Source organism: Dreissena polymorpha, chromosome 3 (assembly GCF_020536995.1).
Source record: "Dreissena polymorpha isolate Duluth1 chromosome 3, UMN_Dpol_1.0, whole genome shotgun sequence".
Taxonomy (NCBI): domain Eukaryota; kingdom Metazoa; phylum Mollusca; class Bivalvia; order Myida; family Dreissenidae; genus Dreissena; species Dreissena polymorpha.
In genome coordinates, this window is record NC_068357.1 from 1,769,579 (window position 1) to 1,792,592 (window position 23,014).

The 23,014-nt window shown below is 36.2% G+C and overlaps 2 protein-coding genes across 11 annotated transcripts in view; one reads left to right on the forward strand and one right to left on the reverse strand.

Annotated features, from left to right (window-relative positions):
- Window positions 1–87: 87 nt before the first annotated feature.
- Window positions 88–22,842, reverse strand: LOC127872731 (activating signal cointegrator 1 complex subunit 1-like). 7 transcript variants are annotated; one of them, XM_052416107.1, is made up of 10 exons: window positions 22,743–22,842; window positions 18,404–18,516; window positions 17,020–17,229; window positions 15,175–15,353; window positions 12,308–12,444; window positions 7,248–7,320; window positions 6,387–6,427; window positions 3,406–3,530; window positions 886–962; window positions 88–235 (listed from the first exon to the last, which is right to left on the reverse strand). In XM_052416107.1, exons 2-10 carry the CDS (start codon window positions 18,507–18,509, stop codon window positions 119–121), a joined length of 1,065 nt encoding a protein of 354 aa, XP_052272067.1. In that variant the 5' UTR covers window positions 18,510–18,516; window positions 22,743–22,842; the 3' UTR covers window positions 88–118. The 7 variants fall into 7 exon arrangements, with proteins under 7 accessions (XP_052272067.1, XP_052272066.1, XP_052272065.1 ...); XM_052416106.1 differs by lacking the exon at window positions 6,387–6,427 and adding an exon at window positions 6,461–6,501; XM_052416105.1 differs by lacking the exon at window positions 6,387–6,427 and adding an exon at window positions 6,535–6,575.
- LOC127872721 (uncharacterized) overlaps window positions 22,795–23,014 on the forward strand; it is a 34,486-nt gene continuing 34,266 nt past the window's right edge. For 3 of the 4 annotated variants that reach the window (XM_052416073.1, XM_052416076.1, XM_052416075.1), the window contains exon 1: window positions 22,795–22,886. The gene's annotated coding sequence lies outside the window, so the exon portion shown is untranslated. Of the gene's footprint in view, window positions 22,893–23,014 lie in introns of all 4 variants that reach the window. The other variant, XM_052416074.1, reaches the window with a different exon arrangement.

Consider the following 23,014-nt stretch of genomic DNA (forward strand, 5'->3'; position numbering starts at 1 on the left):
ACTCTATGCACATGCATTAAACCCCTTAGCACAGAGCGCAGCTTATTTGTATTCCATCAGTGGTCACCGGTAAAGCAAATAAGCAAATAAGTTATTATGTTTATTCCAGAATTTCACATCAAGTAAGTCTGATTGATCCTGCACAAGCGTAATATCCTTGTGGACCAGTTCTGTGTCTCTGGGATATGTGAACAGTGTCCACTGTATGGGAACCAAATTTGTAATCCCCAAATTTCTGAAATAAGATACAAGGAACCATGTTCAAATAACATGACACTGTAAAATGACCTCAGGAAAAATATACAACATGACAAGGAAGTTGTCTGAAATAATCAATATATCAAAGGCCTTTATTGTGATGCAACATTTCTATTACCAAAATAAGCTATTGGATTGAAGGTTCATGCAAGCAAGAGTTCTTTGTCCATCAGGGTAATTTCTTCAATAAAACATATCAATTTGTATTACCAAAATAAGCTATTGGATTGAAGGTTCAAGCAAGCAAGAGTTCTTTATCCATCAGGGTAATTTCTTCCATAAAACATATCAATTTGTATTAGTAAAAGTATAATCCAACATCTCACCTCCTACAAAAATGACCAAATACGATTGGCTTAAAGCGGTAACATGCCCATGGTCTATTTTCCATACAACCCAAGTAATCAAGTAGTCGGTTGAGATATAGTCGTTACACAGTTAGTAACTGATGGTGAATGAGATATACATCCTCAGTACTTTTCAAAGCTGGAGTATGGTATGAAATTACTAAGGGTATATATCCCATACACCATCAGTTACTAACTGTGTAACTAATAATACTGAATAGTGCTGCAGCTGACAGCCGATGTTTCACAGTGTTCATATTCCTATAGTCTAATAGTGTACCTTTAGCAACTGCACCGCACTGAATGATTCTCTCTCTTTGCGGCCCTTCTCCTGGGGTTGTCTCGCCTCAGTTGTCCCTAACAACAGAAACATAAGCCTTGCCACACATGTGACTTGCATCCACACACGACTTTGCCAGCTATCTTCAGGGAACATAACTAACTAGAGATTAGATAACTGGTGATAAAAAAGGTGTCTTGCATATCTTCATTTCATGGTGATGACAAATTTTACATTTCAATTTAAGTCAATGAAAATGTGAAAGAAATTCACTCAATATCTCAAGGCTTTTTTTTCTTATGTCCGAATGGCCGTTATTTACAAATTTGGGAAATTTGTTACTCAAATTTGTACGATTTCCAGAAGTTTGTGACTAAAATTTTCAAATTTAAAGAAGTTCACGACTAATTTTTTTCACTATTTTGAACAGTTTGCGACGCATTTTTTTCACAATTTTGAACAGTTTGCGACGCATTTTTTTCACAATTTTGAACAGTTTGCGACTCTTTTTTCCTGCCCAAAATCCAATGTCGTAAAACGCAATACGGAATACGAAAAATAATTCACTCTGAAAAAACCTGCCTCAACATCCATTTTTTAGTATGAGTTTTGATAATATAGAGGTATTTATACACAATTTTGACATAAATATTACCATTATTATTTGGAAAAAAAAAGCCGACAACCAATTTAGCATCAGAATTCCCACGTATATTTTAGTATATTTACCGTACCCGGGGTACATTTAAGTATACTTGTATCTGGGGTACATTTAAGTAGAACCTGAAATGACAATGACCAATTGAGCTATATTAAGCTGTTAAATCTCCAATGATTTAGTTGCAGTTCAGGTCTTAAATTTTATTCTTTTAGTGGGTTTAAATAAGATTTTATGCATTTATTTATCTTAAAATTGCATCATTATAATGGGGTTTAAATAAAGTATATTTTGAATATATAGTTTTTTTATATTTAAATAGATAATACCTAATCATTCATGACGCAATCATTTTGAACTTTGAAAGGTCTTAATAAAGAGGATAAAGTACATAATGTAATCATTATTTGTCACAAACTTGACTGATTTTCCCAAACCACTTTGCCTGCTATGTCATAGGAAAAAATAATCCTTTACCACTTAGATACGTATTTTTGACGAATTTGTAGTCCCTAAGAAAATTTAATTCAAGACTGTTCTGGATTCAAGTTTTATAGGCTTCCTTTCCATACTTTAGATACTGGTTTGCAGCAAACAGCATAAAACCTGAACAGACTGCGAGTTTCTCATAGGGTCTTCTGGTTTTATGCTGTTTGCACATAGCCATTTTCACTTTGCTTCTGAGTGGGAAAGGAATAACTGACGAATATGTAGATCACTGGGGATGAAACAACTGTCCTGCACAACTAAACTTCATAGAGGTGACAGAAGTAAGTTTCAAATATATCAATTTAGATATGTGAAAGTTGTGAGCTCTACAAACTTATGCCAACAGACTGACTAAACTTGACTCCAATACATGTATACATATCACTACACTGCATATTAAAGGCCCTATAAAGGTGACAAATCCAATTATTATGCATATAAACTGGTCTAATTTTTACCAATTTTTACCGGATTTCAGTTACTCTCGCAAAAAAATGCTAATAACACAGCTTAGGTGCAACGTTGTCAAGAATTATGGAAGATAAACCTGTTTCATAATTGGAAGAAATGTTTACATTTTTGCAACTAACGTGGTGTGTAGCCTCAAAGTGGTAACATATGCTAAAAATAGACAAAAGAAAATTCAATTGTAATACTATTTTATACAACTTTTTACCAGCAGAAGGTAACTTATTAGATCACTACAAACGTTTTAACCATTTAGAAGAGACCTACTGTGTGAGTGATACCGGAAAACGTTGAAAATCAACGAAATATTTTTGGTGACCTGAGTCACTTTCACTTTCCCGAGTAAACAGCAATGTAAATAAACTGATTATTTGTAAACACAATTGACTTGGAGGACACTGTATTTTGAGCTCAAAACAAGTTGTATTGCTCGTTTTTTATGGTAATGTCCAATAGCATATATATATTGTTTTTTGATAACCTTTATAAATATAATATGAAAAAAATATTTAAAAATGGGTAAATAATAATTGATCGTCACCTTTATAGAGCCTTTTAATGTTTACATGTATATTTTTTGTCGTTAAGGTGCTCCTATCAATCTGAAGCCTCGCTCTGTGAAAAGGGGGTTTAATGCATATGCGTACTGTTGTCACGGATAAGCCTGTGCAGTCTGCACAGGATAATCAGGAACGACACTTTTCTGCTTTTATGATAGTTTATGTTTTAAGAAAGTCTCTTCTTAGCAAAAATCCAGTTTTGGTGGAAAGTGTCGTCCCTGATTAGCCTGTGCAGACCACCTGATTAGCCTGTGCTGACCACACATATTAATCTAAGAAGACACTTTATGCACATGTGTTAAACCCCTTTTTCATGGAGCACCGCCCATATATTTCAACATTCACCAGTGGGGTCTTTTCTGAACAGTGTGTTCATCACAGTCACATGAAGTTTGACCCGCTCATAATCCCGCTGCATCAGACCTGATGTGGATAAGCGGTCTACAAGACGATCTGCTATGCTCTGTAGTCTATAAAAGAGAACACATTAAGGTAAAGGCAGACAATATTAGCATCATTCTGTAAAAACCGGGCTTAATAAGTGGGTAGAGGTCATCTCACAAAACAATCCATTTTTATGAAATTTTCTTTCAAATTACATCTCTTCTAAACAAACATTCAGTCAAGGCGGATAATCTCATATCGTATTAGCCTGTGCAGACTGCACAGGCTGGCCTCTGATGACACTACGCACATGCATTAAGCTGGGTTTACTCAGAATGCGTCTCATATATAGGATCTATCGAAGGGATGATAAGCTATGTTTGGTCATCTATAACTGAGAAAACAAATGAGGTGAGGGCAGATATAATAAAGCATCTATCATCAAAACAACCCCCTATTTACTCTCGCTTTTAACCCTTAACCACTTGGATACGTATTTTGACGGCTTTGTCGTCCATTAAAAAGTTATATTTAGTTAAAGACCTTTCTTACTAAATTCAAATTAAAGGATTCATTTCAAACCCTTAGATACTGATAAGCAGCAAACAGGCATTTCTAGTTTTATGCTGTTTCCATATAACCATTTTCACTTTCTTTCTGAGTGGGAAAGAGTTAACAGACAGCATTGTGAGCTGAGGGCAGACAATTTAGAAGATATATCTACAAGACAGCTTAGGGCAGACAATTTAGAAGATATATCTACAAGACAGCTTAGGGCAGACAATTTAGAAGATATATCTACAAGACAGCTTAGGGCAGACAATTTAGAAGATATATCTACAAGACAGCTTAGGGTAGACAATTTAGAAGATATATCTACAAGACAGCTTAGGGCAGACAATTTAGAAGATATATCTACAAGACAGCTTAGGGCAGACAATTTAGAAGATATATCTACAAGACAGCTTAGGGCAGACAATTTAGAAGATATATCTAAACGACAGCTTAGGGCAGACAATTTAGAAGATATATCTACAAGACAGCTTAGGGCAGACAATTTAGAAGATATATCTACAAGACAGCTTAGGGCAGACAATTTAGAAGATATATCTAAACGACAGCTTAGGGCAGACAATTTAGAAGATATATCTACAAGACAGCTGAGGGCAGACAAATAAGAGGATATATCTACAAGATGATCAGCAAAGTTTTACGGTTTGTAACAGACAACAAGCAGGGCAAAAAAAATAAACAAGTTTTCTACAAGACAATCACTCTGAAAGTGTGCACAGAAAAACAAGCCAGGGGTTACTTCTTAGAAAATGGCTGTTTTCCACAACTTTGAGAAGTTCGCACCTCAAAAGTTTAATCTTTTGAGATGTTTGCAACTCAAATTTTCACCATTTAAAAAAGTGTGCAACTAATGTTTTCACCATATTGAAAAGTTCACAGTCCATTTTTTGCCGATTGTGAAAAGTTTGTGACTCAATTTTTCACAAATTGAGAGGCTAAAGGCCCCTTTGACAGGAAAATAAGCCTTGTTATCTGAACAAATATAAGCAATAACAAGAGTGCCAAACTGTCACAAGATACGCCCGTTTGAAGGTTTTGGACAACTTGATAGCTTTACCATTTGAGTGGCAAAATGATATATTTTTGAAAATTAAGCAGCACATATTTGAACTTGACCTAGATATCAATTAGACACAACTTCTGACCAAATTTGGTAAAGACAGGATGAAAACTACTTCAATTAGAGAGCGGACACCATGCTAAATGCTTGAAATGCATTAAGTGACCTAGTTTTTGACCCAGCAAGACCCATATTTGTTCTTGACCTAGATATCATTTAGACTCAACTTCTGACCAAATTCAGTGAAGATCAGATGAAAACTACTTCAAGTAGAGAGCGGACACCATGCTAAACGCTTGAAATTCATTAAGTGACCTTGTGACCTATTTTTTGACCCGCCAAGACACATATTTGTTCTTGACCTAGATATCATTTAGACACAACTTCTGACCGAATTCGGTGAAGATCGGATGAAAAATACTTCAATTAGAGAGCGGACACCATGCTAAATCCTTGAAATGCACTAAGTGACCCAGTGACCTAGTTTTTAACCCAGCATGACCCATATTCGGACTTGACCTAGATATCAACTAGATGCAACTACTGACCAAGTTTGGTGAAGATCGGATGAATACAATTTGAATTAGAGTCCGGACAAAGTGGCGCCGTTGAAAATGCACTAATTGACCCTATGACCTAGTTTTTGACCCGGCATGACCCATATTCGAACTTGGCCTATATATCAACTAGATGCAACTGCTGACCAAGTTTGGTGAAGATCGGATGAATACAATTTGAAATAGAGTCCGGACAAAGTGGCCCCTTTGAAAATGCACTTATTGACCCTATGACCTAGTTTTTGACCCGGCATGACCCATATTCGAACTTGGCCTAGATATCAACTAGATGCAACTGCTGACCAAGTTTGGTGAAGATCGGATGAATACAATTTGAATTAGAGTCCGGACAAAGTGATGCCTTCCGCCCGCCGCCCGCCCGCCCGCCCGCCAAGGGGTTTCACATAATACGTCCCGTATTTTATACGGGCGTATAAAAAGCATACATTTTTTTCTTCATACTTGAGCTTTGCTCTGGGAAAACAGGGCTTAATGCAGTCAGCAAAGGCTAATTAGAGAAGACATTATTTTCCTGCTTCTATTGAAGTTTTTGTTTAAAGTTCGAGAGTTAGACGAAAATAAATCAAAGGCAAAAACATGAGCTAATTCTTCCAATTCTTCTGAATGTAATGTGCACACATTTTCCTGCCACTAACTCCACCACTCCTACTGTACCTGTCAGTGTTATCCAAGATCTTAGCGTAGAGAACATCAACCTCTGACGGGTCATCATTCATGTACTACTACTGTACCTGTCAGTGTTATCCAAGACCTTAGCGTAGAGAACATCAACCTCTAATGGGTCATCATTCATGTACTACTGTACCTGTCAGTGTTATCCAAGACCTTAGCGTAGAGAACATCAACCTCTGACGGGTCATCGTTCATGTACTACTGTACCTGTCAGTGTTATCCAAGACCTTAGCGTAGAGAACATCAACCTCTGACGGGTCATCGTTCATGTACTACTGTACCTGTCAGTGTGATCCAAGACCTTAGCGTAGAGAACATCAACCTCTGACGGGTCATCATTCATGTACTTCTGTTCATGTCAGTGTTATCCAAGACCTTAGCCTCGAGAACATCAACCTCTGACGGGTCATCGTTCATGTACTAGTGAACCTGTCACTGTGATCCCAGACCTTAGCGTAGAGAACATCAAACTCTGACGGGTCATTGTTCATGTACTACTGTACCTGTCAGTGTTATCCAAGACCTTAGCGTAGAGAACATCAACCTCTGACGGGTCATCGTTCATGTACTACTGTACCTGTCAGTGTTATCCAAGACCTTAGCATAGAGAACATCAACCTCTGATGGGTCATCATTCATGTACTACTACTGTACCTGTCAGTGTGATCAAAGACCTTAGCATAGAGAACATCAACCTCTGACGGGTCATCATTCATGTACTACTACTGTACCTGTCAGTGTTATCTAAGACCTTAGCATAAAGAACATCAACCTCTGATGGGTCATCATTCATGTACTACTGTACCTGTTAGTGTTATCCAAGACCTTAGCGTAAAGGACATCAACCTCTGACGGGTCATCGTTCATGTACTACTGTACCTTTCAGTGTTATCCAAGACCTTAGCGTAAAGAACATCAACCTCTGACGGGTCATCATTCATGTACTCCAAGCCTTTCAACTGTATGTGCAGAGGACCGTCCTTCAGTATAGGCCTGCAATGTGGTGAACAAGTTTTAACCCTTTAACACTTAGATACGTATTTAACACTTTACCACTTACATACGTATTTAACACTTTACCACTTACATACGTATTTAACACTTAACCACTTACATACGTATTTAACACTTTACCACTTAGATACATATTTAACACTTTACCACTTAGATACGTATTTAACACTTTACCACTAACATATGTATTTAACACTTAACCACTTACATACTTATTAAACACTTTACCACTGAGATACATATTTAACACTTTACCACTTAGATACGTATTTAACCCTTTACCACTACGATACACATTTTATCGCATTTGTTGGCCCTAAAAAGTTAAATATAACTTAAGAACTTTCTAACTAGATTCATGTTTTAAAGGCTTCATTTCCAAACCTGAGATCCTGATGAGCAGCAAACAGCATAAAACCTAAACAGACTTGCTGTTCTGGTTTAATGCTGGTTGCAAAAGCCATTTTCACTTTGCTTCTTATGGGGGAAAGGGTTAAGCATTGTTTGGAGCCTATTTGAGTCTCATTCTGGGGAAACGGGGCTAAATGCACAAGCGTGAAGTGTTTCCTATATTAGCCTGTGTAATCTTGTTTACAGTTTTACACACCTTGATTGCTATCAGATCCAAATGATGCTAGGCACAGGCAAATCAAAGATAGCACTTTCTGCTTTTATGGATTTTTTAAAAGAAAGTCTATTCTAAATGAAAATCCAGTCTAGATGGATAGTGTTCTCTAGCCTGTGCAGACTGTGCAGCTATCTAGATGGATAGTGTTCTCTAGCCTGTGCAGACTGTGCAGCTATCTAGATGGATAGTGTTCTCTAGCCAGTGCAGACTGTGCAGCTAAGTGACAGGCTAATCTGGAACAGCCTTTAACGCACATGCTTTCAAGTGACATTATGCGCATCTAACAGTATATGCTATGTTTATAGGTGTCTATCGCAATTTTGCGCATCTAACAGTATATGCTATGTTTATAGGTGTCTATCGCAATTATGCGCATCTAACAGTATATGCTATGTTTATAGGTGTCTATCACTACCGTTGTTTATTTTTTGTGTTTTCACTTCACATACACTTATATTTGTTGATGCAGAACCAACATTATAAAACAATATCCCGGAAAGAGAAAAATAATGCATTTGAATATCAACCATACTTTCATTTGACAACTGATCAAGCATGTACGATGCGAATCTAAATTAAGTTTTAGTGCAGATTCGTTCATACGACACACGAACACTAACTCCTATCCTAATAAAAAGACAGTTCCGCTAGGATTAGAGGACTGCACAGTCATGTAAAATATTGAATATAATAATTTTTTTTATAAAGAACTGGTAGCAAGATGAGTTGCAGATCATTGGTCAGTTACCACCTTTTAACTAACTCTTTTGACCTGGGGTGGTATTTCTGAAGCATCTTAAGTTAAATTTTATTTTTATCCTTAAATTGGGAATTTTTCTTCAGTGTTTCATTTCATACTGCAATAGTGAGGCATCGAAAATTACATCAAAATAACATCATTATGTCAGTGTTATTTAAGGAATACCAAAACAACATGCATGTCTTTATTTAGTAAAGAAATGCAAAACATTGTAATTTTGAAATTAAGTGAAAATATTTAAGAAATCGCTTAAGATGTTTCTGGAATACGACCCCAGTTAATTCTTTTCAGCTCAATTCAACACTGAAAATGCGCATAATATCGCTTTAAGCCCAGTATTCCCAGCACATGGCTTCTTTATTGAAGATGAAAGTTTCAATCAACTCTGTAGGCCTCACATTTGCAGTAAATGTTTTATGCTTTAATGAAATTTTATTTATTTCAGGCAACCGTTTAAATCAACTGTATGCATCTGAAATATGCTGTAAAGGTTTTCTTGGTAATTTCAAGCATACTTAGTTAAAGAGATAACTTCAATAAACCTGTGTTAGTCAACAAATATGCGCAAAACATTTTCAATGATTTAAAAAAATAAAATAATAGTGATTGTAACAGTCATTGTTGCCTGATATCTCCTGCTCAGTGAATATAAGCTGGCGGTATTTTGTATGCTTGTATTGCTTTAAGATGCTCTCTGATAGCAGTAGTGAATAAACGTAAAAATCAATACTTTTTGGGTCTTGTGTAAGAACCATTCAACTTAGGGCGGAGACACTAATTAATATAAATAAGCAACATAACATCGGCGACAAAGATAAATTCTTTACATTTGCAGAATCAATAAACTGTGTAATTTAAAAAATGACTGGATTAACTCCGTATAAAAACGTTGACATGTATGGGGAGGAAAGTTCCCATTGGTGTGTGATGACAAAATACTTGTTTAAACTTAAAAATAAATAGAATCCTGTTCTGAGAAAACTGGCCATAATGCATTTGTTTAAAGTGTCATCCAAGATTAGGCTGTGCAGTCCGCACAGGCTAATCAGGGACGACTCTTTCCGCTTAAATGGTATTTTCCGTTTACAGGAAGTCCCTCTTTACCGAAAAATCTAGTTTAAGTGGAAAGTGTTGTCCCTAATTTGCCTGTGTGGACTGCACCGGTCGCACATGCATTATACCCAGTTTTCTCAGGACAAGACACAATTCATCGGATTAAACATCGACAGCAAGGATCGAACAAAAGCCCTTCTTTGAAGACGAGGTATTTGACATCTATGAACGTTACATCTTTCAGATGATGAAAAAAAACACGATATAACCACACAACAAAAAAACACAAATATAGTGATGCATGATATATTTAAAATTGCTTTCTCGTCAAACCATTTTCATAAGTTCAAATCAACACATGGTTGTACAAGATATTAATTAAGGTCATGCATTGATTTATTTGTATTTCCTTGATTTGTAATTCAAAGATCTTCATGAAACAAGATAAAACATACACATTATTACACAAAATACCAGTGAACAGTTGAGAGAATCCCAACTGGGTAATGAGAACATACAAAAGAATACATTCAGGATGGATTAAAACCGGGTTCACCAACTTCATAGGTAAGCTGATCAATGCAAAGCTTGGAGGGTTCTTAACAAATTTATCACAATTTCACACCTGAGCACAGTGGGGTAGTGGATATAGTGCCGTCTAACAAGCAGGAGGTCACGAGTTTGACATCAGGTGATGGAAACTGTTTCTTCAAAAGCATTAAGCCTCAGGCTTCCTATGCAAAAATAAAAAGGTTTAATCCTTTCCTAGATACATATTTTGACATGTGTGTAGTCCGGTACAAAGTTACATTTAATTGCAGTGTTTGACACTAACCAATCTGAGAAAGGAGTCCAAGGACTCCAAACTTGTGAAATTTAGCAGTCCGGACAGATTTCAAGGAGTCCAATCATTAAGACACTTTTTTATTATATCATATTTTCAGCTAGTTACACATGTCAGTCCATGAAATGTTTAATTTTTATTGTATGTTTGTTTTTAGATTGAAGTTGTATGTGACTGCTGTTCAATATTTGTTATATCACATTGCAAAATATTTAACGGATTCCAGTAATATTTAAGTTAATAATTTACTTAATCATTGTAAGATTTAAACATATACTTTTATCTATTATGCATTATGATTGCTTGTTTAACCTCGATATTAGGGGTAAAAAACATTCTCGAAGCCTTCTGTTTTGTTTTAGTGTTATAGTTACTTAATCACATCGTAAGGGTGTAACAACCCTATATTTCTCATTGCTTTATATATATTCCTTATAATATTTCCAAGAACGTGGAAATTGAGAAACACAATTTAATTCCAACTTATTTTGTAATGTCATCATTGGGTTTTTACACCATGAGAACATGTTTAGACAATATTTTGCATGCAAAGCACACTTTCCACGAAGATTACACCCTGTTGCCATCATCTTAAGCAACTTGCCACGATTTATTCATGGAGGAGTACACGGTAGGAAACGATTAGTGTGGTTGGTATGTCAATGCCTACAATCTGCAATAAACCACTGAAATCATCAATTGATAGTGACACTGGTCATTCACGCTCAAATGATTCACAGCTGGTCCGATCTTCAGTACCTTGGGGCCATAAAACGTACAATGTGTAAAAAATTCGGGTATTGTGATGATTTTTATAGTTATGAGAAATTGTTTGGCGAAGCTAATTTACTACAGCAAAATCAGTGAAAAAAACTGCCACACTATTCATAGTTTGCATGTTCCCCTATTACTACATGCACAGGCATTGACAGGGAACCAAAATAAAACAAGAGCACCACATAACAGGTGCCACGCTCGGCTACGGGTGCAGTTTTGAATAAATTAAAGCTTGTCAGATTTTTTTTTTTAGGTCACAATGACCTTGACCTCGGACCTAGTGACCAAAAAATGGGTGTGGCATGTAGAACTCATCAAGCTGCATGTACATATGAAGTTTCAAAGTTGTATGTGGAAGCACTTTGATTTTAGAGCCAATGTTTAGGTTTTAGCACAACGCCTACGGCAGACGGCTGACGCAGACGACGAGCTGGCTATTACAATACCTTGGGTTTTCTCTGAAAACGCCGAGCTAACAATTTGGATTATTTTGTTTTTGTACATGTGTTCAAGGAGAATAATTTGTGGCACATATTTCAGGTCCACAAAAGTTCGGACATTCTGATCTTGCGAACAAATAAGGAAATCAACTGATTTTTTTTAAATTTTAAGATGATTTTAAAGGAGTCCGACGGACACCCCTGACGCAAAAACAAGGAGTCCGAGTCTCATTTTAAGGAGTCTCAGATTCCCGGACTCCCTTTAATGTCGAACGCTGAATTGAAGACCTATCTTACAAGATTCAAGTTTTTACCGCTTCATCTCGAAACCTTAGATACTGTTGAGAAGCAAACAGCATAAAACCTGAACAGACTGCGAGTGACTCGCAGGCTGTTCTGGTTTAATGCTATTTGCACATAGCAATTTACACTTTGCCTCTGAGTGTCAAAGATTTAAACTATACCTTAGCACTTCCTCAAGTGAGGACTGAAGCATATCAGTGGCTCTTTGCACTTCTTCCTCATTGAGCAAAACAAGACAGCCTATCGTAAGGTGCAACTTGCTTGCGTTCTGGAAAATACTGGCGTCCACCCCTCGCTCCTGTAACCATGGTAACAAATTAACTCAGTGTTATGTGAAGTTATAATATGACATAAAACTTTGAAGAACATTTGCAAAAATCAAATACAACTTCATTTCTTAATTTTTGTGCATTTTTTTCATGTCCCACATGATTTTGATAGTATTTCCATAAAACTGCTTGTGGTGTAAATAATGTTGACTGTATTTATTTTTGTCTACTAAGCCGGTCTGTACTTTGCTTATTTTTATTTTTTAACAAATATACTTAATCCTTCAAAGAACTGATACAGAGCCTAAACATTGTTTAAGAAAATTGACAAAATCATAAAAATAATTTAAATATTTATGTATTTATTTTGTATATGATCCCTACAAGTAATATATGTTACATGGGAGGAAGTTATGTACCATGCTTCATAAGTGTAATTTTGAGTCCTCCAATTATCCATAATAAATTTTCATCTTGTAACGTACAGAAAACATTTGCTTTGTTTACCAGTTTATGTGGATAAACTGTATAGTAAGCAAAAAAGTGCATGTTGAATTAAAATTAATTTCACTGCAATAACAAAATGTGCATTTGTTACCCAAACTGGGTCAATTGTTGCAGAGCTCTACAAATGAATTATCTTTGATCATATATAAGTTAGTATTTAAACACACTAAAACCCCGTATGAACAACAAACTATGGCTTATTATTGAAGCTTGAATGTTAATCAAAGTAAAATTTAGTTCACAAAGCATGTTACCTGGCTTCCAGTCTACACCAAGCCGCTTAAATTCACTAGAAAAGTAACTCAAAATAAACACGAGTTCCACAGTCGGAGACATATATTGCTCCCCAAACAGGGCTTTGAACTAGTGACCCCAATTTCAATAAAGGTCATCTACTGTCCAAGGCCAATGCACATATTAAGTATCAAGCCAATTGGTCGATTCGTTGATGAGTTATTGATCAGAATGGATTTTCCCACTTATTGTGACAGTGACCATGACCTTAAACCTAGTGACCCCAAATTCCATAGGGGTAATCTACTGTCTTAGGCCAACGCATATGGGAAGTATCAAGCCAATCCTTCAATTCCTTGATGAGTTATTGATCAGAAACAATTTCCACACTTATTGTGACAGTGACCTTGACCTTTGACCAAGTGACCCCAATTTCAATAGGGGTCATCTACTGTCCAAGGCCAATGCACATGTGGAGTATCTAGTCAATCGATTTATTCATTGATGAGTTATTGATTGAAAACAATTTTCACACATACTGTGGCAGTGACCTTTGACCTAGTGAGCTCAGTTCCAATTCAACTCAATATATGTGCATTTTTTGTGCTGATCAGTTGACTTCAAAAGAATGTTCAATAAAATAACGTCCAAAAAGGGGTGGAAATAGGCACTGAACCAGTATACAATTTTCTATTGAGTCATTTTTAGTTATTCAGCTATAAACGCCGGAGTAAAAACTAAACAAGAGTAAAAACTAAACAAGAGAACCGCATAGAGGGTGCCAACGCTCGGCTGCGGGTGCAGTATTGAATAAATGAAAGCTTGTCAGGATGATTTTTTTTATTAGAGGTCACAGTGACCTTGAACTTTGACCTAGTGACCCAAAAATGGGTGTGGCATGTAGAACTCATCAAGGTGCAGCTACATATGAAGTTTCAAAGTTGTAGGTGGAAGCACTCTGATTTTAAGGCCAATATTCAGGTTTTAGCATGACGCGGACAGCGGACGAGCTGACTATGACAATACCTCGGGTTTCCTCTGAAAACAGCCAAGCTAAAAATACTACAGTGAGAAGCATTGATATTTTTCACTGCTTCACTGTGTGTTCTCATTTTAAAATTATGGCATATTTCCTGGTATTGCAGTAAAATTCTCTAGTAAAACTCATGTAAACAAAAATAGGAAAAACATGAAATATAAAGAAAATATGTTTGTTTCAATAAATTATCTACCGTTTTCCATCCTAAAAATTTCCTACCCCATCACAATCCCTGAGAACATTTCCTACCCCATCACAATCCCTGAGAACATTTACCCCATCACAATCCCTGAGAACATCTACCCCATCACAATCCCTGAGAACATTCCTACCCCATCACAATCCCTGAGAACATACCCCATCACAATCCCTGAGAACAGTTCCTACCCCATCACAATCCCTGAGAACATTTCCTACCCCATTACAATCCCTGAGAACATTTCCTACCCCATAGAACATTTCCTACCCCATCACAATCCCTGAGAACATACCCCATCACAATCCCTGAGAACATACCCCATCACAATCCCTGAGAACATCTACACCATCACAATCCCTGAGAACATTCCTACCCCATCACAATCCCTGAGAACATACCCCATCACAATCCCTGAGAACATACCCCATCACAATCCCTGAGAACATACCCCATCACAATCCCTGAGAACATCTACCCCATCACAATCCCTGAGAACATTCCTACCCCATCACAATCCCTGAGAACATACCCCATCACAATCCCTGAGAACATTCCTACCCCATCACAATCCCTGAGAACATCTACCCCATCACAATCCCTGAGAACATTCCTACCCCATCACAATCCCTGAGAAAATACCCCATCACAATCCCTGAGAACATTTCCTACCCCATCACAATCCCTGAGAACATTTCCTACCCCATCACAATCCCTGAGAACATTCCTACCCCATCACAATCCCTGAGAACATCTACCCCATCACAATCCCTGAGAACATACCCCATCACAATCCCTGAGAACATCGTTTTTGAAGTCTGTAAAAGCATTCATGATCTCTGCAGTATTGAACGGCACGGAGACAAAGTGTGTAAAGGCCGTCTTCTGTCGACCAGAGTCCAGCAGCACTTCTATGCGCGTCTTTGCAGATATAACGCCCATACGCTCGTGACCTTGGATCACTAGAGAGATGCAGACAATAACAGTCATATCTGAATCTATAAAGTGGGTTATGCATATACAATTACCAACTGATAAGTGGGATATGCATATAACATTATCAACTTATAAGTGGGTTATGCATATGTCATCAACTTCAAAGTGGGTTATGCATAAAACATTATCAACTTATACATATAACATTATCAACTTCAAAGTGGATTATGCATATAACATTTTCAATTTCCAAATGGGCTTTGAATATAGCTTTATTAACTTCAAATATGGTATAACATTATTACCTATACAGTGGGTTTTGCACTTGACATAATCAACTACAAAAAGGGCTTTGAATATACAATTAAAACTCTCATAAGGACCACCCAGTCATTGCGACCAACACCCTACAACGACCACCATTTTTAAGTCCCTTTTTTTCATTTTGTACTTCAATGGTTGTTCCAATCACTGATCTGATGAACCCGCGAATGGCTATCACGACCACTTAAATCAGTAATAATACACAAAATTGCTCTAAATTGACATCCGCCTAACGACCAGTAATGTTCACACTTTACTTGATTGCGGGTTGTGGTTTGATCAGGTTTGTGTATGAAGCCATTGAGACCCAATTAACAACAACAGTTTTTGCATCAACTGCCAGGTGTTAGATTCCTTTTTAATCCTTGATTCTTTAAGGATAAATAGCAAATATGATCAAGTCTTTGATGGGTAAATTGGTCATTGTTTGACTACTCATATGTTGCATGAAAAGATTCAAGTTCATAGAAAATCAACCATTTGTATGATCTGTTCAAAATTGATGAACATTCAAGACCACTTTTCAAAAGTCCCAAAGGTGGTCTTGATAGCCAGATTTGGCTGCAACAGTATCAACAATACATTGAGCTTTGCGCATAACTGTTAACATTTTCTCAACTTCAGAGCGAACAATGCTGCTTGCATAAAACATAATCAATTTTTATAATCATAATCTAAAGCTCACTTACTTTCATAAATTATTACATGCTTTCAATGGAAAATGTATATAAAATCATGAATATAACAGCTACTTTGTGAAACAATATCAAATGTTCAATTTAAACATGAACCATTGAAATAAAATACCTAAATACTTTTCAAAAATCAATACTAGATGCTCTGAATCACTCACTGTTAATAAACCAATAAAAAAACCCAAAAGTACTAAACTGCTTCAAAACCAAACTGCTTCTAAACCAAACTGCTTCTAAACCAAACTGCTTCTAAACCAAACTGCTTCAAACTGCTTCTTAACCAAACTGCTTTTAACTGCTTCTTAACCAAACTGCTTCTAAACCAAACTGCTTCTAAACCAAACTACTTCTAAACCAAACTGCTTCTTAACCAAACTGCTTCTAAACACATATATAAGCCTTGCTCTGGCAAAAAATACTATATTCATGTAGGTCAACTATCGTCCCAGATTAGCCTGTGCAGTCTGCACAGGCTAATCAGGGACAACACATTCCGTTTTTATAGCCTCTTTTTAAGAAAGTCTCTTCTCAACGAAAATCCAGTCGAGGGAAAAAGTGTAGTCCCTGATTATTCTGTGCTGACTGCACAGGCTAATCTGGAAAGACACCTTTTGCACATACCTTAAGCCTGTTTTTTTCCCAGAGCGAGGCACATATACAAAAATATGCCTACCAATGTCACCCTCCTGACCCTGTTTGGGAATTTTAATCTTTGTCCTAGTTTCAGTCTCCAGGCGTTTTTTTGACTCTCCTTGTCGGCCAATCACAAACTTGAAGAGAGTGCTTGGTGCCTTCACCAGAGTGCGAAAGCCATCAGACGTTTCCTCAACATTCGGCTGATCCAGGGCACAGATTTCGTCATTATAATCGGAGATGATACGTTCTTGAAAAATAGAAATGTCAACAAAAGATAATATAATACTAATAATGATTAAGTTCTTGATAGTTTACATGTTTAGGATCTAAGTGCTTGTCTTCAAGAAATAAATTCTCTGTATTTAAATGATACACAAAAATAAAGATAAACTAAATATAAACTCTTAATGTATCCTTGTTGACTTTCAGTCAGTTTCAATGAGCTTTCAGCAAATGAAGTCTTTATTCTGGGCCAGCGCTTTTGATTTGCGGTAAGATAATAATTGCAATAATTTTGCTGAGGCATAATTTATCCTGGACAAGTGCACAGAAAATGTAAAGGCAAAGACTTTAAAGGGTTATTTTTCACAAAGAGTTGGCAAGGCTTGCATTCAATTAATTTACAAACCCAACCAAAAAGTAAAACACAAACCAAAATATGTTCATTTCAGGTTTCATCAATACTGAAAACATATCAGGGCTATTATTCTTCTTTAGCATCCGCCTCATAAAGGCCCCAGGCCCTTCCACCAATAGAAAGGCCCCTTTCCCAAAGAGAATTTCTTTTAAAATGAGGCAATTTTTCCCAAATTTCAAGCTTACTTTGGGAAAATTTTCCCCCTCACAGTTCTTATAATTTTTTTTTACCCAGAAGAAGGCCAGGCACTTTCCCCAAATCAAGAAAAAAGCCCTGCATGGATATGGTTGCAATTTAAATCAATTGATCTTCAGTAGAAAAATAAAGCCCAAGATTTATTTCCTCATAAAAAACAAACAACAAAACAAACAATAAAACATTAAAAGTTATAAAAAATCCTTACAATTTGGGGTTTTATATTAAGAGATGATATGGTAATGATTTGAAGCCAACCTCAGGGGGGTTTCTAGCCATTTTGGGAAAAGGCGTCTGGTAATATTGTTTTTTTGATCAATAAAAGTGGCAAATTTGTGAATTATTTTTATCAAAAAAAGGACTTAATTAAAGTAAAATATTTTGTGGGATATTTAAAAAATAAAGTTGGGATAAAGTGTCTTATAATCAAAAGTCATAAGAGACTTTTCTTAAAAAAAATAATTAAATACAAATATGATTTTTTTTTTTTGGAAATTGGGAATTTACAAAAAAATTGGTTTGGAATCAGGTCCGTTTTACTTAATATTTACATAGCAGAAAAAAACCTGAACCTTTTTTTTATTAATACCTGTAAAGTCTTCTTCCTCCGCAGCATTGACGTCAGTATGCAATACTGGATTCTTTCTATAACATCTTTTACCAATTTTAATTATCTCTGGCCTCAGAATATCCATTGAGCATCTACAAAAATGTACACAAAATAAGCAGAAACAAAATCCTAATCTATAGCGTTTTTTTTGTAAATCTTGGACCAAATTGTGTCCCCAAGGCCCATTCCAAAGCTGTATAAGTATGTTTTTCCTCCAAACTAACTTTTTAAATATAGAATAATTACCAATTGAAGCTTTTTCCCCAATTTTTAATAAATCACAATATGTCATCTCACAGTGCTAGGGGGATTACCACAACTATTCAGCTTACCGTCAAAATTTTATACTTCTGACACAAGCACCGTATCGTTCTGATGAAATAACAATGGCGGAAGAAGAAATATTAGGTAACCAGATGACAAAATATTTTATTATAAGACAATGCAAAGTGATTGCTACTTGCGAAGCACTCCACCGAATTTCTGAACCAATATGTCGTCTATTTAAAAGTTTACCAGTCGTGAAATATTTAGCATGACTTTGAAATAGTGTGTACAAAAAGTCGTGTCGCGCCTCGACACCGTTCGTACTTGTGAGAAAAATGTAATAATCAGATGATTGTCAATGTGTCAGACCTGATGTGACAGACTTAAATCATACACTCATAGTATATATATATATATATATATATATATATATATATATATATATATATATATATATGGGAACATGCCATACGAACCTGTTTGTTTCAATAGCTGTTTAACAGCCTGTTAAAGGCCTATTTTTTAGTGAAAACATACATCACTTACATAAACATCGATGCACTGCGCAACACTGATTATGAGCACCGTATTTATATTCCATGTAACTGAAATTCGTGGCACCGCTAATTTCTGCACATGGTTTTAAATGATGTGCTAGAACCAGCCATCGTGAGCTGAATTTACTTACGATATTCTTCCATTTATCAAAGTTACATGTACCAGAATTGATCTTAAAAATGATGGCATGCTTGCACCGAAAAGGTTGACAGGGATGGATTGTCTTGCTTTTCAGTACGTAGAAGGCACATGTTTAAGTCTCATGTTTCAATTTATCTATTGTTGTCGTAAAATACAATCATTATTGATAATTTCAGTCATGTTTTCTAAACTGCTATTTTTTTAATAATTTCTTTCTTGATGAGCTTGCTGTTTGGTTTTTCGTTTCTTAGGAGCATGTTCAAGATTGTCATGAAAGGCTGAGCTGCACTATCATTTGGTGTCTCTATGACAGACGTCAAACTGGTACATGCCGGTCGAAGGTCGCCTGGAGTTGCGCTGGAATCATCTTCAGCACCAGGAGGAAAAAGTCTCCTTTCCTTGGTCTTCAGCTTGGTTAACCATAAATTTGAACGTCTCTTCCTTCTGAAAGAAAAAAGATCAGAATAAAGCGGTGCCACAAAATCATAAAGATGCAGTGCTTTTAGGGACATTGTTGAGCGGTGTTCATATTTCTATAATGTCAGTGTTGAGCGGTGCATACTTACTAACACGTGTAAATGTAAAAATCACAGGTATATTCATTAAAACATGCCGTAATGTGTTGTTAATTGATTCTTCTACCATAAAATACTGTTTAACAAAAAAAAATCTTTCATTTAAAGGGTTTAAAATCTCCAAAAATATGATTTTTCGCGTCATGAATGTCACTTCTTTCACGACATGCTCAAACTGTTTATACTATTTTGAAGTTAATAGAGACTCAATTTTGATGCAGTAAACGGCAATTAGATGTAAATATATACTTTGTTCGGTGAAATATCATTTTATTCCCAACTTACCTTCTTTTCTCTTTTTTTTCATTGATATCTGGACTCGCCAAAAAGTTTGCGGCCATGTTTTTTGACAGAAGGATACGGTGCTTGTGTCAGAAGTATAAAATTTTGACGAGTAAGCAAAATAGTTGTGGTAATCGCACTATCACCGTGCATCTCCTTATCCACCTCTATGAATAGAACCTTAACAATTAAATGACAAAATGCATATATTCTCAATTGTATATATTTTTGAGTATTTGCAAGCAAATAACTACAATTAAAGGTCACAATTTTATTCAAAACAGTCTAAAGGTTGCTGCCCCATACCCAAAGAGGTGACATTAAACATTGTATCGATTGTTTTTCAAAACATTTAGCTCTGCAGAATAATTCACACTTGTATGCTTCTTTTTATATAAATAACAATTCAAATGCCGTTCAAGGATAAATACAAATAAAAATCCTAATAAATTAATATTTTGAATAACAATTATGGCGGACAATAAATTATATGCAAAACTGATAATATACTAAGCACATTAAATAAAGTCTTTGATTAGAAGGTATTTTTATCTTAGTCACAAAAGACATTGTTTAACGACAGATAATTTGACATGAAAGTTTTTTATCCCCACGCTTTTTGAAAAGCGTGGGGATATTGTGGTTATCACAGCCGTCTGTCGGTCTGTCCGTCTGCCCTGGCCACTATCTCCTCCTACACTATAAGCACTTGAACCTTGAAACTTACACACATGGTAGATATGAGCATATGTGCGACCCTGCACTATTTGGAATTTTGATCTGACCCCTGGGTCAAAAGTTATGGGGGTTGGAGCAGAGCAGGGTCAAAGATTTTCACTCATTTTTATGTTTTTTTTACATTAACTTCTTCATTTCTGCACCGATTTACTTCAAATTGATACTGAACCTCTCATATGACAATATGGTCAATCTCAACTATGCATGGCCCTATTACCAACCCTAGGGCACCCCGCCCACATGGACCACACCCACCCAAAATTGCCTTTTACTATAATTTCTTCATTTCTACACCGATTCACTTCAAATTGATACTGAAATTCTCTTATGACAATACGGTCAATCTCAACTATGCATGACAATACGGTCAATCTCAACTATGCATGGCCCCATTACCAACCCTGATGCGCCCCACCCACATAGGCCACACCCTCCCAAAATTGCCTTTTACTATAACTTCTTCATTTCTACACCGATTCACTTCTAATTGATACTGAACTTCTCTTATGACAATATCTCAACTATGCATGGCTCAATAACCAACCCTGGGGTGCCCTGCATAAATAGGCCACACCCACACAAAATTGCCTTTTACTATGATTCCTTCATTTCTACACCGATTCACTTCTAATTGATACTGAACTATTCTCATGACAATACAGTCATTCTCAACTATGCATAGCCCCATTACCAACCCTGGGGTGCCCCGCCCACATAGGCCACACCCACCCAAAATTGACTTTTACTTAACTTCTTCATTTCTACACCGATTCACTTCTAATTGATACTGAACTTCTCTTATGACAATACACTCAATCTCAACTATGCATGGCCCCATTACCAACCCTGGGGCGCCCCTGGGTCAAACATGCGACGTGGAGATACGCGTCGGCCTCTGCCGCGCCATTTCTAGTTTAAATTTATTTTCGTTCATTGTTGTCTACTGTAAAAACTCTAGCAAAATATGCACTTAATAGCAGTAAATATGAAGTAATACATCTCAAAGTAGGGCTTGATTGGTCATTGTGGGCTTGGGTACTTCTTACATACATGTACGCGTACCCCTGGTAAGTATACTTACATGTACCCCTGGTACGGTAAATATACTTAAACATAGGCTCCCTCTGGCTCAAAATTTTCTGTAGCCAAAGTTACCTTTTTATGTCTTTAATTCTTATTATTTAGGATATTTTATGGGTAATTATGTAGAAATCCTTGTAGCCAAATGGAATTTTTTGTAGCCACTCAGAATTTCCTTATTTGTAGCCATTGGCTAATTTGGCAAATGACGGAGTAAGCCTGCTTACCTGGTCGATATTAGACTGTACCCGAGTTGTATTCCCGCCCCCAATCTGATGTTATAAAACGCGCTATCGATTACGGTAAAGCGATATTGATTATCTTAAACAAACTTCTCTTTTAATTAATTTGAAAAAAATATCCGACAACAACAGTGATTTAGCGTTAAAATTCCTGGGTATGTTTTAGTATATTTACCGTACCCGGGGTATATGTTAGCATACATAAGACTAAGAGTAACCGTTGTACATGTTAGTAGTACCCGAGCCGACAATGACCAATTGAGTCAACGTAGGATATTTTGTCAGAGTGGCATTTTAAATAGCACCGTCACAGAATAGTAACGGTAAAACTACAGCTTTAATACAAAGACATGATTCCATAACATTATTGTAAGGTAAAATGTAATTTAATTATTACAATAAAATGATAAACAAAGTCATATATGATTGAATTACCTCTTTTTGTTATTGATAATATGACAGCCGGTGTTGACCCTGACTTGTTACTAAATACACTTCCGGTTACACCGGAAAATTAATCCGCGCATGTCAGAGGGAGAAAAATCGACATATTTTTGTTTTCATTGTAAACAAAAACTGGTAAAAGTAATTAATTTTGTTGCGGGATTCATTTTATAATTACAAGTTATATTAAATTCTGTTGGGGCATGAAGACGATTTAATATATTCTCATGTTTTGTAGAGATTTTTCTTATAAATGCATTAGT

Excerpts from the sequence above, each read along its gene's own strand:
- LOC127872731 (XM_052416107.1), bottom strand. The coding sequence starts at position 18,509 with ATGGATATTCTGAGGCCAGAGATAATTAAAATTGGTAAAAGATGTTAT. Across the intron at positions 15,354-17,019 it reads GGGTCAGGAGGGTGACATTG|TGATCCAAGGTCACGAGCGT; the intron begins GTAGGCATATTT and ends GCATCTCTCTAG. Across the intron at positions 6,428-7,247 it reads TGAATGATGACCCGTCAGAG|GTTGATGTTCTCTACGCTAA; the intron begins GTTGATGTTCTT and ends GACCCATTAGAG.